This window comes from Convolutriloba macropyga, chromosome 2 (genome assembly GCF_964194025.1).
Source record: "Convolutriloba macropyga chromosome 2, txConMacr16.3, whole genome shotgun sequence".
Classification (NCBI taxonomy): Eukaryota; Metazoa; Xenacoelomorpha; order Acoela; family Convolutidae; genus Convolutriloba; species Convolutriloba macropyga.
In genome coordinates this window covers 64,727,081-64,746,412 of record NC_134469.1, presented here as the reverse complement: position 1 = coordinate 64,746,412, position 19,332 = coordinate 64,727,081, and the positions used below count along the sequence as shown (strand labels likewise).

Here is a 19,332-nt window from a genome sequence, read left to right as displayed (position 1 = left end):
AGACAATTTCATGCTCGACGAACTTAAAAAACATAGCAGGACAAGTCAATCCACAGAATTGAGTTGAAACCTTAGAGCTCCTCAATTCACTCACAGAGGAATTGGATAATACAATTCAAACAAAAACATTTTTACATAAATTGAGAAATATCAAAACAAAATTTGTGGATGCTCCGGTTGTTAAGGGAACGAGAACTGATAACTATTATACAACAATTCGAAGAAAACCAAAAGGCAAATTGACATTTCACAGATATCTTTCTGGACACAAACGACTAGCGGAAGCAAAAACCCAGTGCATTTTTTGTCAAAAATAGTTTTCAATAAAATCTCTTATTATTGGTGTTATTTTCCTGATAAACAATTTTGTACTGTTAAAAATGATCCGAGAACCTAGCAGCAAGATGGGCTACGACTAAGTGGCAGTTTTCGCTAAACATGTTAAAAAATGCAGTTGAAAACCAAAATAAAAAATTTGATATTAATTAATATATTATTAACGTTCAAAGACGCCAATTTCATCAAAACCCACAATTCTTGTCAAAAAATACAAAATCGCAATCCTGTAGGCTTCAACTGAAATCGGGTTAGAGACAAGCTCGAAAGAGGGCAGAAACTAACCGAAACACAGAAACTATTCAAAATAAAAAAGGTGCTAGAAATCTTAGAAAAAATTTTTATAATAGCTTCTTTAATGTCAACATGTATTTATTGCCAAACGTTTCAGCTTTTAAAAAAATTTTAAAACTAAAGAGATCAAAAACTAAATTAAAAAAGCCGCTGAAATTTGCTGATGTTTCCATCCTCAAAAATTCATCTGGGTCATTAAAAGTTATCCATTAACCCAAAATTAAGCCTAAAAACTGTTTAAGCCTGAAAACATCTTACAAAAAATGACAACTGGACAGCTCCTAAAAACAATCCAAAGAACTTAGAACAGTATCTGACCTGCAGATCAATTGCACAGAGCTAGCCAAAAATACAAACAGTCTCCAAAGGCGATAAACAAAAAATATCAAACAAACTTAACAAAAATAATCATTGCTAAGTCTTGAAATCTAAAATTCGTGACATTATATTTCTTCAAAAGAATTTCATTGTCTCCAATAACCCAATTTCAAGCCTATAAATGTTTTCCTGGCCCAAAAAGATCAATAAACTCGGATCTTAACACTAACTTTCAGAAAATTTAATTACTTCAAATTTTATCAAATGCAAAAATTCCTGACATTGAAATGTTGAAAAACATTCCGTTACCCTCAGCAACCAAGCAGTAACGTTTTATTACAACCTAAAGGATGTTCCCCGGCCCCTGCAAAAATCAAAAGGGGGCTAAAAAATCCAAAAAGCTGAAAAAAGCAAAAATTAGTATCGTTTTGCTGGTTTCTGTTTGCAAAAAAAAAATTCGAACTTAGTTATCAATGCTACAATGTTAAATTAATCAAATGGATTTCTGCTTTTGCAGTACCAAAGCATCTAGCAATGTGAGACTCGTTGAGCAAAAAAATGGAGAAATTATTTTTAAAAAACATGAAAGAATGCACCAATTTGTGCTCAAAAATTTATAACATAACCGACTAACGTCGGGCGATTTGCTCTCAAACGAACGGCGGGCGGTCGGCTTTGTCAGTAGCTAGCCACGGTTTAGTGAGGCCAGCTTTATTTAGCTTAATTGAAGTGGCGTAAGGTGAGCGCAGCGGGTATGCACCGCAGCGGGGGCACAAAAGTGGATGGGGGCAATGATGTGGGGGTGGTGGGTGGGGGTGTGGAATCAGTTTCTGAGAACCGCCTTTCACACCATAAGAATAAGTTTCCAAAACAGTTTCGGTGAACCGCATACTTGGAGACTAGTGGGCTGAAAGGCTCTAAGAGCACTTAATGCCCGCTGGGCGTTGCCCATTTATCCCGATTTTGAGGACGAAAAGTCAAATGGGTCAGACGAAAAATCGGTCGAGCGAAAAATTGCGTAAAAAGGACAAACATGATTAAAATATTTGTTACAAACTGCTTTTGAGAGCAGTTTACAAAAATCTACTAAAAAGTGCGGTTTGAGTCATTTATGATAAAAAACTTTCTACTATAATTGAGCGTTAATGAGGATAATATATGATAAGATTACGCCACATATCAGTGGCTGAAGTGCGACATCAACAAAAAGAAAGAGAGAGAGAGAGAGAAACAGAGAGAGATAAAACATGCACGAGAAGGAACAAAAACCTAACTGACAGCGAGAGAGAGAGATAAAGAAAGCTAAGAATATTTTCCATTATGGGATTCGACTCTGCAACATCTAGTTTTCTAGTCTTGTTATTAAGAAAAAAAATCTTAAAATTCCAGATTTCGCAGTAAAAAAATGTTCGCTGTAAAACCATTTTTTGTCTCTGGAGTTCTGTCAAGTAACCCATCTTCAAGACTTAAATTAGTTCATTTTAAAATTGCAAAACTCCGGCCTCATTGAAAGGGTTCAACTAAATAATTTCTGTTTCAAAGGAATTAACAACAAGATTTGTTTAATCATTCACATAGTACGTTTTTGTCCAGCCATTGAAAAACCTTTTCTATTTGTCAATCCTGTTCGTCGTCTCTATTGATCCTGGTTCGGGACATGTCGATTTCTTACTTCATCAGCAAAACGAGTTTGCTAACGGGTCGTATGAAAAATCCGTTGGCTTTTTGAAGTTGAACGACTCGAACGATTTTGTCACTTCCGTCAAACAAATTTGTTACTCGTCTAAATGGCCATGTCATTGGAGGTGTGTTGTCCTCTTTCAAAACAAACATGTCGCCTAGTTCAAGGTTTGGTTGTCCGTTTTGCCATTTTTCTCTGCTGTAGTGTGGATATATAATCGGTTGATAATTTTTTCCAGAAATCTCTGATGAGGTTGTTCGTCTTTTTCTTCTGTCGAGTAAGTTCTGTTGTTTCTTTCACTTTAAGGGTTGTTGGTTCTCGCAATGCTGTAATTGGTCTCAATATAAGAAAATGTCCTGGTGTGAGGGCTAAAGAATCATTGGCATCATTTGAAACTCATGTAATAGGTTTTGAGTTCAGGATAGCTTCAATCTGGGTCAGGAGTGTCGCAAAATTAACTAATGTTAGCGTCCGTTCTTCCAATTCTGCGATACATATGACGCCACTGCTGCTTACCATAGTCCTCCAAAGTTTGGTGCCCCAAGAGGAATCGTCAACCAATTAATGTTGTTTTCGCAGCTAAACAGAGATAAGATGCAGCCACTCATTTGTTGCTAAGGCTTGACTAAATTCAAGTTCTCCCTTGGTTCCAATGAATGTTGTTGAATTATCACTATATTTCCTCCGGCATACCACCGACGAGCTGTGAATGGTTTCAGTGCTGCAAGGCAATCTTCTTTTGTTAGAGACATAAGGCTCTCTAACAAGCTCCACAAGACTCTCTATCACTGGCTCCATAATACTGCTCTAGTGTTGAAGAAAACGAAATTTTCCACAACCTTTTTTATTTGCCGCAAAGCATTTTTGACGTAAAATGGTCCACAAGTCTTATCCGCAATGACTGAATGTGAAGGATGGCAGTATCTTTTCCCATGGCAAGTCTCCCATCTGTGGCTTCAGCAGTTTGGCATCAAAGCGAATGCATGATTCGGACTTGTGTAGAACAACTTTAACAATAGAAAGTCCTGCAGGAATATTGTGCACGGAAGAGTATATACTGTTAATTGAGGACCTCTATGAAGATTTTTCTCGTGTTCTCGAATCATCAGTACTGTAATAGGCAACTTCTTCGGAATAAGGAATGAAAATTTTCTGTCGATAGTGTAGGGTGAATTTACCAGACGTCCTCCAGCTCAAAAAACATTTTTCTCGTTGGCAAAAGTCTGTAGAGGTTGCTACTTCTTGAGAGATTCCTTGTTGCAATCTTCTGTGACTGACTCTCATATGTGAATTCTGTTTTGCGGGCAGAGGGTGTACTCGGTTCAATGCTGCCTTTTATCTGCCCCAACACACCTATACCTCGGCAACCAGTCCCACTTTTCCGTTGGCTCATCCTGTGCTATCAAATCGATTTCCTAAATTTCTTGTATTTGGGCCCCTGGCCCTACCTATCCCCTACCTCATCTGATGATTGTGTTTTTCCTCAAATTACCTTTTCTTGTACCAGGGCCACTATCCCTACCTTTCCCCTCATCTGATGGCATTGAGTTTTTCGTCAAATTACCTTTACTTGTACCTGTTCCCCGGTCCTAATTTTTTCTGCTGCGCTAACAAAACAATTTACATCCGATATGGGAATAATCTGTCACATCAGTTCCGCAAGTGTCCCCAGGACTATCGAAACCAATACCATTGATGGGAATGGTTGAACCTCGTTTTATACCCGCACTAGGCGCGTAATGCAAAACCTGGGCCCTGGCCCTACCGATACCATTAGTGGAATTAATTGGATCCCCTGAGATCACAGTTTTCTCAAAACTTGGGCCCCCTGCTCCACCAATACCATTAACCGGATCAGTTGACTTTACCGTTTCATCCCCGCCCCCGGGGTTGATGCAAAAATTGGGCCCCGGCCCTACCAAAACCATAAATCGGATCGGTCGATTTTACCATTTTGACCCCGCCCCCGCCCCCGCCCGGGGTAGAAGGCAAAACATGGGCCCCGGTTCTACAAATACCATTATTGAAATGAATTGGGTCGCTTGAGATTACGGTTGATAATACTGTGCTGACTTTGGAATGAAGTCCAGTGTCTGCCAAATATTTAACTTCTGAGTTCCCAATTCTATGTGTGCCCCCGTCATTGACAAAGCAACCGGCTGGCCCCATCTATACCACCAAATCCTCCTGAATCCCTTGATTCGCCTATGTCAAGTCCATGAACACCTTCCTGTCCATGACGGCTATCTGTGCTGTTGATATGAAAGCTATCTTGTTGGTTTTGATCTCCTAGGATGTCAAACTCTGGAAGGAAAATTCGTTGTATGAAGCTGTATAAAGCTATTCGTCCTTCGTATATTTCATATATTGGCAACAAAACTCCAAGTGGATTGGTTTGGTTGACACTGTAGTGACGTGATTTGGTTTTTCTTCTGGTTGGATTGAAGATACGTTTCTATGCTGTTTTTACTTGCTGACCTTGAGTTGTTCTGTAGCACTTCGAATCCTAATCCTGACACCTCGAACGAACTTCAGAATGTGACAAGTGAAATTTTTGTCACTATGTATTGAAGAAGGTCGGTTTGTCATTATCGGAATCCTGTTCTCCAATTTTGACGGAACCACTGTCGAGTTAGCAGACTGCTTGTTGGCTTCAAGCTCTGCTTCTATTTTATCGGTAGATACAAAACTAAGCGAGGGCCAATAATTTTCCGACTGTTTCAACCATTCCGGTCCATTCCGTACGTTTTTGCTTCGACAAATCAGCGGCTGCCATCCCTCGTGAAGCAGTCTGCAGGATTTTTTCCGTAGGAACATATTTCCAATCAGTGGGTGGAGTAATTTCTTGTATTTTAGCTACGCAGTTTGCAACAAATGTTTTTCACCTCCTTGGATAATCTTGTAGCCAAGCTATTGTATCTGCTGAATCCAACCAAGCAAAAAATTTTTGGCTTGGGAAATAGTTCATCATTGATTGCAGCAGACACCGCCTCAAACAGTTTTGCATCAAGCAGAGCTGCACAAAGTTCCAAGCGCGGGACATAAACCGACACGATTGGGGCTACTCGCGTCTTAGCTGTCAACAACTGTGTTTCAATACAGTCTACAACCTTCTGTCTGAGGAAGACAACAGCACCATTAGCAGTTGTTGAAGCACCGCAAAAGACGCGTTGTTGATAGTCTGATTCTGACCCTGGCATTGAAACTTTCCGTTGCCAGCGCAGGTTTTCCAGGTCTTCGAGTTGGATGCGAAGTCGCATGCATTGCTGTAGTATTCCATCTGAAAGTGGGTGATCCCAGCTAAGTTTATCTATCCACAATAACTGGAAAAACTATTTGTGTTGGTGGTTGCTCAAAACCAGCTAGTTTTGAAACTAATCTTGAGTCACTGGAAGCCCATTTCCTTATGTCAAAATCTGCAGTGGCAAGTTTAGATAAATGCATCCCGCAGTTTTTCTCTTGCTTGAAAGTCTGTGGAACCTGTAAGTCGTCCACATGCATATCAGTGGTCATAGACAAGGGAAGGTGATCAATTGTCGTTTCTTCAGCAAGAACTTGGAGCGGTCGGATCGAATGATACGCTGAAGAGGCAATACCGTAAGTTACCCGTGTCACTCGGTACATCTCTAGTTTCTGAATCTGACTATTTCAAAAGAATATAATGATAATCTTTGTCTTCTTTGTCTAATTCTACTTGACGATATATCATTGCAATACCTGCTGATAGGGCACTCTGGTGTAAGCGGAATTGAATCAAGACGATAAGTCTTCTTTGAATTTTCTGTCCAACCATCAGTCTGTCATTCAAAGACACGCCCGTTGTTGTCTTTGCAATCAGTCAAAAACAACTCTTAATTTGGTTGTCGTAATTGAATCTTTAAAGACGCAGTGATGATAAAGATAATATGAGATCTCTGTGGGAAGAGAAATTCCGACTTTGGTACTTTTTCCATATGACCAAGGTTTATAAATTCTACTATGAAATCCTTGTACCTCTTATAGAGTTCTGGCTGTTTTTCGAGTCTGCGTACAAAAATTTTAAGTCGCCACCCTGCTTGCAGGAAAGAGTACCCCAACTGCTTTGTCTCAACTTTATGAGGCAGTTTCATAATAAAGCGACCTTCAGGACTTCGTTCCGTTGTTTCCCTGTAATGTTGATCACAACGTTTCGCATCGCTGGTCCAAATTTGAGACTTCCTCTTTTCCCCGGAAACGTTAAAAATTTTCCGGTTCTGATTGAACAAAGAAAGTCTGCGAAATGTTTGAAGGAATTGTTTCGGTTTGTTCCTTTCAAATTACAACCCCACCAAACATTGAAAGCCTAAGGTTATTCCAAAGTTTGGTTACTTTAACCTGTTTTTATCGAACATGAGATCTTCATATTGGGCAGCTCCAATCAATAAGTCAATGCTTTTTTGAAGTCTGCGTCTGCCAATTGTAATTTTTTTACTGTTTCCCACAGGCTGGTATCAATGAAACGAGATGGCAGATTGTCTGTCATTTTTGACAAAACAGACGCAATTAAGTTGATTGATGATGATCCGTTCTTTGATGTGATTAAAAGATCAACCTTGTCCTTGTTGTCTTGAAAACTTCTGTCCCTCCGAGTCCAAAATGGGTTTCTTTTTCACATTTAGGCGTTGTACAGCGGCGTCTGTTAATAGGTTTTTCTGCGAAATAGAACGCAGTAAGGCTCTGAGGTGAACAGTTCCCCCCCAAACATTGACGGGAATATTAGCTGATTGGAGAAAAACTTCCTCCTTGGCTTTTCGAGTCATGGCTGCTGTAATTTTGCTCTCATCTTTCGTTTTCGTCTCAGTAGATGCTGTTGCAGGATTTTGGTTCGTTCTGTCATACACCTGCCTGAAAGATGTTTCGTTGTCTGTTCTTTTGCTATGAATGTTTTCCCGGTGCAAAAGAGTATGATGTTTTCCTCCACACTGCTTGCATTTGGACCCATCATAATCTTCTGACCTATGCCCAGGTCGAAAACAATTGAAAAAGTTTTTTCACTTTTATCAAGTCGGCCCGTGCCTTTGCTGAAAATTTCTTAAATTTTCCACAATTGAAAATTTTGTGGGTTTATTCACAGCACTCACATTGCTGCTCCGAAGTTGCCAATGAGTATGCAGATGACGCAAGTTTGTATTTTGTTGTTGCTTAGTGTTACCGCTTCCATGTGGTTTTTTTTGCTTCCAACCCTTGAGCCTGTTCCTCCAAAACTAAGAACATGACAATTATCAGAAGCATTGAAAAATTTTCAAATTTGATCAAAAAATTGCAAAAATTTATGTTATTGAAAAACTTAAAGCCATTCAATATGCATAGCAACTATGCTGCAACAATTATGGAGTAGCAAACCCTAGAGGAGTTTACTTGATCACTCAGTCAAGAAAAAATGATCAAACAAGATTTTCAAAAAACTTGCAAAATTCGTGATATTAAAATGTTGAAATGAACTTCATTGCTACTAAAAACTATGCAAAAACCCATTATCAGAATATAGAGGAGATTTTCTGGCCCCTGAGGCTGAAAGAAAAATGACCAAAATTTTAAAACTTCAAAAAGAATCTTTCAAAAATAGCTAAAATTTGTGACATTTAAGTGTTGAAAACCAATTTATTTTCATTAGAAACTATGAACCAACTTCTTGTCAAACCCTCGAGAAGGTTTCCTGGCACCTGACGCTTGATAAAATCAAAAAATGACATTATTTCAAAAAAACTGCAAAAATTAGTATCAGTTTTCTTGAATGTGTTTGCATTACCAAAACAAATAGCTCAAAAAATGGCCGTAGCAAGTAATTAAGTCTTGAAAAAGACCTTTATAAACTTTGACAAACGTCAACTCAAGACTAATTAAACAAAAAAAACTCGAAAAATGGCAGAAAACGTGCACAATTGTGCCATTTTTAGCTCAACTCTTTAAAAATGACCTTTAAATCTTCAATTTAGGCCTTCTTGGCATTTTCAGCATTCTAAAGCACTTAAAAGACTACTAAAGCTACCTTAGAGGCTTCCAATGAAACTTGATGCCCAGTGGGCCTTACCTGCTTATCTTAAAAAAAGACAGAGCACCAATACAATCCAATTTTTGGATTCTAAAATAGATGAGCGCCTCAAAAATAGCCGCTGAAGGCGCCTATTAAACAAAGATATAATCATTGCCAAAACTCCTGAGCTTTTACCCTGAAGGCCAAAATGATCAATTTGAATAACACAAGCCTTGAAAGAGGATTATTGCCCACTAAAGATAGAAAGCTCGACAAATGACAAATGTTTTCAAATCGCAAAAGTTAAAGAACATATCTAAATTTTGCAACAATAAAATGTTCAAAACCATTTCTATTTCACTGGAATCTGTCAAAACTTAAAACAAAATTTCAAAACAGTGAAAACCTGCAAGTTTTATCAAAAAATGGGTTAAATTTGTAATAGATGGTTTAAAACCATTCCACAGCCACTAGAAACTATGCAAATTTGTAATAGATGGTTTAAAACCATTCCACAGACACTAGAACTATCCATTACCTATTATCAAAGCCTACAGGAGGTTCCCTGGCCCCTGGACTGGAAAAACTGGAAAAAATTATCAGTTTGCATGTTTATGTTTACAGTACAAAAACATATAGCTCACAAACTGGTCATAAAAAGTAATTCTGTCTTGCAAGAGACCTTTATGAACTATGGCAAACTCAATTTATGAAGAACCAAACAAAAACTTGACAAGATTTAAAAAAATTGAAAAATTGAACCATTTTGGTCCCAAAAACTCGTGAAAAAGACATTTCAACCTTGAATTAAGGCCTTGCCGGTAGGTTCACCACTCTAATCACTTGAAGGACTACTAGAGCCAGCTATGATCCTTAAACAAAACTTAATACTTAGGCGTTACCTATTCATCCCGTTTTGAACAATCAAAGTCATTTAAAAATGTGTGAAAACACATTACAAAAAAGACAGCACCAAAAAGGTCCAATTCCTGGATTGTAAAATGAAGCGCAATTATAACCTGCTGTGGTCGGTAACTAATAAGCCGTAAACTAAGGTGAAGCAAAACAAACGCTTTTTCAAAAAAGTTGGAAAATAGGCCCACTATAATAGCTGAGATGAGGGCGTTTAATATTAATTAAAAACTTGATTTGAGATTGTCGAAAAAAAGCTGCGAAACAGACTTTTGCGAGCCCACGGGTACTAAAGTTAAGATCAAAGACGAAACAGATTCACTTATCAAAGTCTTAAGTAAAAACGCAAAAAAGCGCAAAACGTTCAAGAAAAAATTTTTATTAAAAAGGCACTATAATTTCTCTTAACTTTGTTCGAGAGCAATTAAACAATAATGTTTTTTAAGTAAAATAGCCACCTCTTTATCCAGCTTGGGCCCTAATAAAGTTCAATTAAAGTTTATACTCTCAATTTACATCGAATCAGTTGAAATTGCATGAACGAATGAACAAAAAGCAGATTTGAAGTGGTTGTGACGTGATATGGCCGTTACAAAAATCGCGACAACGAAATGAAAAAACATGACAGGACAAGTCCTGACGTACAATTCAAAGAATTTTCATCGGCTAAACAAACAAACAACTAGACCTAGAACGGACTATGAGTGGGTTGGGAAAACCATTTCTAAAGAAGTCAAATAAAATTTTTTTAAAAAAACAGAAAATCAATGTCAAAATGCGGCATGTGAACAAAAAAGCACTAGCGACAAATGGAAAATTTGTTCATACAAAAAACTAGTCCTCGAATGAACTATGAATGGATTGGAAAAACCATTTAGAAAAAAAAATCGGATCCAAAAAATCGAAAAAACAGTAAATATCAAAGTGAAATTGCCGCATATGAACAAAAAACCACTAGCGAGAAAGCGAAATTTTGTTCAAACAACGTTCTCTCACTCTACTTTAAAATTAGAGCTAAAAAATTTCACGCCGCGAAAACACTCGCTTTTCGCTCTACTTCTCACGACCAAAATCACTACTCCAATTTGACTTCAAAAATAATGAAAATGTGTGAACAGATCTTAAACATAGCCGGCAGATTGCCGGAATAGCTGCGAAAGAATAGACCTGCGTGCCATTTAATAGAGATAGAAACAGATACAGATCTAAATTGAAAAATCGACGCCGCTCAAAAAACTAGGCTAAAAAACAGTCACCGATAAATTAATAAAGCTTGTTACAATTCATTCCACAGAAGCCTCTTATTAGGGACCTTTACTGCACATATGAGTTCCTTTGACCTTAAACAAAATCAAATTAATCTTAAGTTTTCAAGTGCAAAAGTCACTTTATTGAGTGAGGTAAGTCACGTATGATCAAAATCTAATCACGCAAATAACCTAAGAACTTTTGCTAAAGCGAGTGAGAAATGACGTCACGCGCGCAAATGCCGTTAGTGAGAGGAAGAAGTCATTCAGAAAATTCGACTTTTTCAGCTTTGCTGTGTGAACAAATGTAAAACGAAAAGAGCTTCAGACGACGAAAAAAAAAACATAGCCGGAAGAATTCCGAAAGCGACTCGAAGCGTCAGAACTTCACTAACAAAACCGTAATTGCAACGGAAACCACTACCTTTTGTACTAAACCATTAACTCACTACCTCCCCAGGTCTGCTCTAAAAATTGGTGAAACTTAAACCACGATCAACAAGAGAAACAAAAAGCAGCACAATTTTATATTATTGAAAACGTTTGGTAACGTTAAAAAATCCAAAATAATTAAGGTTGTCAAAAACTTGATAGTCTGAAAAAGCTGACACGGTTATCAATAGCCCTCAAATAATTCATAATTCTAATCTGAAAAAGATCGCGAAAGCAAACGGCAGATAATAATCTTAGAAACTAAGTTAAATCTTTTCAAAAAAGAAAGCTCAAAGATAAGAATCACAAAACACCTATAATTACACTTCTAATCACTGCGATTAGGAAAAAAAACACACACCTGTTTTTTCTTGTACATAAGCTAGACAACATGATTTCATACTAAATCAAAAATTGATCATAGAAAAGACATAAGCAGCAGAATATTCAAAGGCAAAAAATCGTTTTAATTAAAACTAAGGCCGGAAGAAAGCTGTAGTAATTATTCATCAGTGGAAATTTTGGAAAAAGCTTGCTATCAAACTCTCAGTACGGCCTTATGTTGAAATCAATTGCAAACCAAAGAAATGACGAAAGTCTAAAAAAAACTGAAATCATTCATTTTTTACAACTGAAAAAATCAACATACCGAAAATAAATGTAGGTCCTAGGACAAACCTAGAATGATATTAACTAAAGTGTAAATATAAGCAATTTAAGGAACAACGTAACAAAAAGACATTTTTGATTTTTGAAAGTCGAAAATCAATTTAAAAAATTCAAGAAAAACAAATACATTTTTTTTGTTCAGCATACAAGACATAGAAAAGATAACTAGTCATCCAATACAAAGATCTATCCTCGTGAAGATGAAAAAAAGGAAAAAGCAGAATTCATAAATACGAAACATTGAAACATTTTGCAAAAAAAGGTCAAAGAACTTTTAAGTTAAGACTGCAATTATGAAAAAGATTTAACTGTTTTTTCAAAACTAAACACCAAAAAATGATTGAATTTTTATTGAAACGAAATTAAAGTCTCTCATATTGCACAAAAAAACTATTTCTAGCAATTACAACCAAAATACAAACGGAAAACTGACGAAAATCGGAAAAGAACTACCAAAATTGGATTAGCATATGTACAACTTTATGAAACAAAATTACATCGAGGTAGAAAGAGGCGATGAGTATAGGAATTATCAAAGAGAAGTTGCCATATTAGCTGATTTTAAACAAAAAGGGGGTTAAAAGATCCAAAAATGAAGAAATCAATACTAAAAAAGCCGAAAATAAACTTAAAAAAACAAGAATTATGTGCCAATTTTCAACTTGAAACGCATTTTAGGGCTCTGCAAAACACTGCGATATCAATTTCCGAGGTTGACATTTCAATATAGTATCGAATAAAATTTATTTCTACAAAAAACCAAATTAAAAGCAAAAAAATTGGGCCACTTAGACGAAAAAACGGCTGAAAACGGTCATCTATATGTGCAATTCAGTCAAAAACTACTTTTCAAAGTCAAAAAGTCATTCACTAAACGCAGCGCACGATCAAAAAACTATTCTCGATTAGCGAAAATCTGTTCACCAAGACAGCTTTTCTCACTTTCGCTTTTAGGTCAAAATGCCGCGTGGAAAAATCTACTTCCTGTAAAAAAAACCGAGAGAAAACCAATACTCCTCTTCGAGTCGTAAAAAAAACCAAGAGCACCGCAATATAGCTACGCTCAGCTTACAGCTTCGCAGCTATAAAAAAGAGCGCCCCAATACAATTCGAACTCTTTGAATTGTAGAATAACCAATATAAAAAAAGCATATAAAATTAGATGAGCAAAAAAATTGTTTTTAAAAAGTGCTCTTGAAAATATCAAAATCAATATCAGCATGTTACCAAAATCTGAAGATTGTGCATTGATGTAATATAAAAAAAGTAGCTGGCATCTAAAACTGGGTTTTATTCTGTTTCTCTTTTTGATATCGTTCTTGAGATACCGATGTTAATTCTAGATTGTTTTATTGTGCAACTGCTAATTGAAAGCAATTCGAGCACTGCAAAAGAAGAGTAACACTAGCTTAGAGATGTCATACCGATTGCAAAATGTAGAACGAGACAACTGAGGTGAAGCAAAACAAATTCTTGTTCAATGCATATGTACAATTTTATGAAACAAAATTACATCGAGGTAGAAAGAGGCGTTGAGTATAGGAATTATCAAAGAGAAGTTGCCATATTAAATGATTTTTGACAAAAAGGGGGTTAATTGATCCAAAAATGAAGAAATTGATATTAAAAAAGCCGAAAAATAACTAAAAAATCAAGAATTATGTGCCTATTTTCAACTTGAAACGCATTTTAAGGCTCTGCAAAACACTGTGATATTAATTTCCGAGGTTGACATTTCAATATAGTATCGAATAAAATTTATTTCTACAAGAAACCAAATTAAAAGCAATAAAATTGGGCCACTTAGACGAAAAAACGGCTAAAAACGGTAATCTATATGTGCAACTCAGTCAAAGCTACTTTTCAAAGTCAAAAAGTCATTCACTAAACGCAGCGCACGATCAAAAAACTATTCTCGCTTAGCGAAAATCTGTTCACCAAGACAGCTTTTCTCACTTTCGCTTTTAGGTCAAAATGCCGCGTGAACAAATCTACTTCCTGTAAAAAAAACCGAGAGAAAACCAATACTCCTTTTCGAGTCGTAAAAAAACCAAGAGCACCGCAATATAGCTACGCTCAGCTTACAGCTTCGCAGCTATAAAAAAGAGCGCCCCAATACAATTCGAACTCTTTGAATTGTGGAATAACCAATATAAAAAAGCATATAAATTTAGATGAGCAAAACGAAAAATTGTTTTAAAAAAGTGCTCTTGAAAATATCAAAATCAATATCAGCATGTTACCAAAATCTGAAGCTTGTGCATTGATGTAATATAAAAAAAAGTAGCTGGCATCTAAAATTGGGCTTTATTCTGTTTCTCTTTTTGATATCGTTCTTGAGATACCGATGTTAATTCTAGATTGTTTTATTGTGCAACTGCTAATTGAAAGCAATTCGAGCACTGCAAAAGAAGAGTAACACTAGCTTAGAGATGTCATACCGATTGCAAAATGTAGAACGAGACAACTGAGGTGAAGCAAAACAAATTCTTGTTCAATGCATATGTACAATTTTATGAAACAAAATTACATCGAGGTAGAAAGAGGCGTTGAGTATAGGAATTATCAAAGAGAAGTTGCCATATTAACTGATTTTTGACAAAAAGGGGGTTAAAAGATCCAAAAATGAAGAAATTAATATTTAAAAAAGCCGAAAATTAACTAAAAAATCAAGAATTATGTGCCAATTTTCAACTTGAAACGCATTTTACGGCTCTGCAAAACACTGTGATATCAATTTCCGAGGTTGACATTTCAATATAGTATCGAATAAAATTTATTTCTACAAGAAACCAAATTCAAAGCAAAAAAATTGGGCCACTTAGACGAAAAAACGGCTAAAAACGGTCATCTATATGTGCAATTCAGTCAAAAACTACTTTTCAAAGTCAAAAAGTCATTCACTAAACGCAGCGCACGATCAAAAAACTATTCTCGCTTAGCGAAAATCTGTTCACCAAGACAGCTTTTCTCACTTTCGCTTTTAGGTCAAAATGCCGCGTGAACAAATCTACTTCCTGTAAAAAAAACCGAGAGAAAACCAATACTCCTCTTCGAGTCGTAAAAAAAACCAAGAGCACCGCAATATAGCTACGCTCAGCTTACAGCTTCGCAGCTTTTAAAAAAGAGCGCCCCAATACAATTCGAACTCTTTGAATTGTAGAATAACCAAGAGAAGGCCAATAATAGAGTGCGGCTATTAAACATACCCGGCAGATTGCCGGAAAATAGCCGCCGTTGATTCCAATAAGCCTGATTGGGATTGAACGAATAGAATATATTGAAAAAAAAAGATTTTTGTACAAAAGTATTTTTTAAGTCCGATTTATTTTGATGGCATTTCGTAGTTGAACATACTTCTGTTTCTTAGAGAGAGGCTACAGGGGCTACTATCAACACCAATAAGCATTAGAGATGGTAACTAAGACTTATAGGAACGACATTCAAATAGCGGGCATCTAAAATTGGGCTTTATGGGTTTATCCCGTTTCTATTTCTGACTTCAATTTTTTATACCGACTCTGTTCATTTTGAATTGCTTTGCTTAGCAACTGATGATCAAATTCACTTTTAGCAGAATGAGAGTAGAGAGAAACTAGCCTAGAGAAGTCAAAAAGATTTCACGCAAAATGTCGAAAAAGCGGCAAAATGGTAAAGCGAAAAAAAGTTTGACGAAGTAAAAAAAAAATACGAGCGCAATAATAGCCGGCTGAGAAGATGAGGTCGGCTATTAAAACAGACACGTTTACAATATTGCCTCAAAGGACGCCTCTGTGGCAACAATATTGCCTCTGTGTCTCACAAAAAGGACGGCAATCTTAAAATGGACAGCTATAAACACAATAGAGAAATTAGAGAATATGTACCTGGAATTGTAAATTTGAACTCATTTCTCGAAGCATGAACACAATGAATCACTTCAGATGATCCTTCGAAGTTCTTTAGACTGTAGAAACGACAGTATAGGTTTCCAGGGTTACCCGGAGATCCTTTCACACCTTTCTGTCCTTTACGCTTTGAATTCCTGTCTCCGGGTACTCCCGGAATACCCTTCTGTCCTTGTTTAAACCCTGCCCAGCCTCCGATCAGAATGCCCCAATCTCCCCCATGTGGCCCCTTGAGGAGAAGGGCACGCTCGCTGGCTGCCTTGTCCAGGAAACATCGATTGTTTGCATCTTTTGTCGACAACTGAAACATCACCTTACCTGATGCATGAAATCAGATCATTATAGTCCCCACGCTCGATATTTAAATATATATCTGAATATATGGGGTTTAGGAACTTTATAGCAGCTTTGTTTGATACGCCAATTTTGGCCGCCGGATATCCTTTCTGCACAGATACAAAAGTGGTATCATCGGAAATCCCTTGAAAAACTATCGATTGTTGAAGAGATAAATTAAATTGTATTTCTTGAGATATTGATGTTTAAAAACCCCAAAAATTTTTACTTTTCAAATTGGCAGATGTACATGGAAATAGGTAATTGTGAAACGAAGATTATAACCTGCGTTAGATGTGAAGACAGATTTATAAGATATCGTTCAACGGATACATTAATATTTTGTACGAATAAAAACAGAGCGAGAAAAATTCTAAAATATAACAGTTTGTCAGTCAATGAAATACAAAACAAAAAAAACATAAGATTTGAATATAAACATTTTTTCATAAAAACTATCTTCGATATATAAAAAAAGCATATAAATTTAGATGAGCAAAACAAAAAATTGTTTTAAAAAAGTGCTCTTGAAAATATCAAAATCAATATCAACATGTTACCAAAATCTGAAGATTGTGCATTGATGTAATATAAAAAAAGTAGCTGGCATCTAAAATTGGGCTTTATTCTGTTTCTCTTTTTGATATCGTTCTTGAGATACCGATGTTAATTCTAGATTGTTTTATTGTGCAACTGCTAATTGAAAGCAATTCGAGCACTGCAAAAGAAGAGTAACACTAGCTTAGAGATGTCATACCGATTGCAAAATGTAGAACGAGACAACTGAGGTGAAGCAAAACAAATTCTTTTTCAACGCAGTAAAAAAACATAGGAAAAGTCCTGAATTACAAACCAAAGCATTGAGTTAATAAAGGACCTGGCAATAAACATTTTTCCAGAAATTTAAAATTATGACAGTCAACAAGGCACATGATCCTATATGCTCAAAAAATTGAAAAAAAAAATCGAAATTAGTTTTTTAAAACAAAAATCAATAGAAACAACATTTTATATTAACGTTGAATAACGTCAAAGTAACTAGATACAAAAATCCTTAATCGCAGCACAACATACAGCTTTATAGATCAAATATCAATGATTAGCAGTTCCATTAATTGAAAAGGGGGCGTAATGCCCAATGCGCCGCAATATAACGCCAATGAGAACACATTATTTTGAGACCAAGCAAAATCAACAACAAGAAAGAATCAAAACTGCAAAAACTCTTTTTTAAAGAACCGGTTCAAGTCGTAAAAATTTGCCATTAATTCAGCCTATTAATGAGATTCATCAAAGGCTCATTAGCAGCCCATGACGATTGTCACTAATGTGACAAAAAATAATCACTTAAAAGTGAACAACTCAAAAACTAGCAAACACTTTTTAAAACAAACTGTTTCAAGGTCAAGGAAAGTATTAGCTATGAAATGAAACAATTAATTCGCTTACTTAAGCAGCAATAGCAAGACTATGACAGATCTGATGAACAATCAGATTGAATGACATAAGAAAAAGAACAAATACACGAACAAATTTGTAAATTTTGAAAACGAACAGAGCCCAATTCATGAAAAACACTATGAACTCAAAACAACGTTTAGATTAAATTATGCCTCAATCGCAAACGAAGAGAACTGTTATATATTACATTAAGTGATATTACAACAAAAACTTCAAAACTGCCGAAGACTCAAGAAATGACCTATATTTTTTAAAAACAAGTTGTGACAAAGTAGTTAAAACGTTTAGAAATCAATTCAAACTATCAAATGGATTTTACTTTGCTTCACTAAAGAGCAACTAATCAAAACCGAGACTGAAAAGCATGACAAACAGAACTAAAACAACTCGAAAAACTCAAAAAGCACTGAGATTTCATTTAAAAAACAGTTTCTAAGTTATGTAACCCATTAACTGCTTTTTGATGAATTCGAAAAGCACAATACTGCATTATTAGAACACAAGTATGACTTTTTGAAACTACTAGTTAACTTACAAGTGATTCGAAAAATTTGAAAAAAAAGGAGAATAGATTTAAAAAAAAGACATCGCACCAATACAATCCAAACCATTTGGATTGTAAAATAGGGTCGCTAAAATAACTAGCTTAGAAGATGAGGGCAGCCAATAAAAAACAAATATAGACAAAAAAGGTTAAAAATCTTTTCTACTTTTTTATTATAAAATAGTGTCAAAAAGATGATAGTTATCTAAGTTACAAACAAAAAATAACAATTACGGGTACGATTCAAAAATTCCTCAACGATTTGTGATAAATAGGGTCAAAGCCATTAAAATCTTACTGTCTGACAAGAACACAAACACCGCAAGAGATTTGATTTTGTTTCATTCGGACGCCTGTAAGACCTGTCATCATTGCGCCTCGGCAACAGTGGAGCTCTAACCAATTGCAGCCTGCTTCAGTCGGGGGGGGGGGGGGAGCTTAAATGGGACTAGGAAGGTCAATATTGGGCTTCAAATAACCACATTAGAGGGAACATATACCACTAATAGGATTTAAAGTAAAAAAATGGCACCAGTTTCGGCGCACTTTTCATTTGACTTTTAGTATTAAATTGCCGCCAATTAAGTTCAGCTGCTTGAAATTGTGATTGAGAGAGAATCTTAGATCACGCAGAACGAAAAAATTCAAGGGCGTAAAAGTCACTCGAGAAGTCAAAATTGTAAAGCGAAAATTTTGCATAAAAAAGACACAAACGTTTACAATAATTGCTATGAACTTCGTTCAAGAGCAATTAAAAACTTTCACCAAACTCCATGAAATCAAATAGTGTGAATGTCATAAAAACCGTCACCTACCCATTTAAGGATACAAAAGCTGCAAATTTGCGCCATTAAAGCAGATGCATTAACTTTTAACGGCATGCGTCAGAAAAAATTGACAAGTCAACTTCCCACATGTAAAAACATACCCGGCAGATTGCCGGAAAATAGCCGCCGTTGACTCCAATAAGCATGATTGGGATCGAAAGAATAGATATTGAAAAAAAAATAATTTTGTACAAAAACATTTTTTAAGTCCGATTTATTTTGATGGCATTTCGTAGTTGAACATAACGTACCTCTGTTTCTTAGAAAGAGGCTACATGGGGCTACTATCAATACCAATAAACATTGGAGGTGGTAACTAAGACTTATAGGAACGACGTTCAAATAGCGGGCATCTAAAATTGGGCTTTATGGGTTTATCCCGTTTCTACTTCTGAC

At 36.0% G+C, this 19,332-nt stretch overlaps 1 protein-coding gene across 1 annotated transcript in view; it reads right to left on the bottom strand.

Annotated features, from left to right (window-relative positions):
• Positions 1–19,332, bottom strand: part of LOC142334969 (uncharacterized) — a 67,218-nt gene that overhangs the window by 13,197 nt on the left and 34,689 nt on the right. Inside the window, exon 4 of the mRNA XM_075383297.1 lies at positions 15,748–16,069. Within this exon, the coding sequence (XP_075239412.1) occupies positions 15,748–16,069 (322 nt within the window). The remainder of the gene's footprint in view (positions 1–15,747; positions 16,070–19,332) is intronic.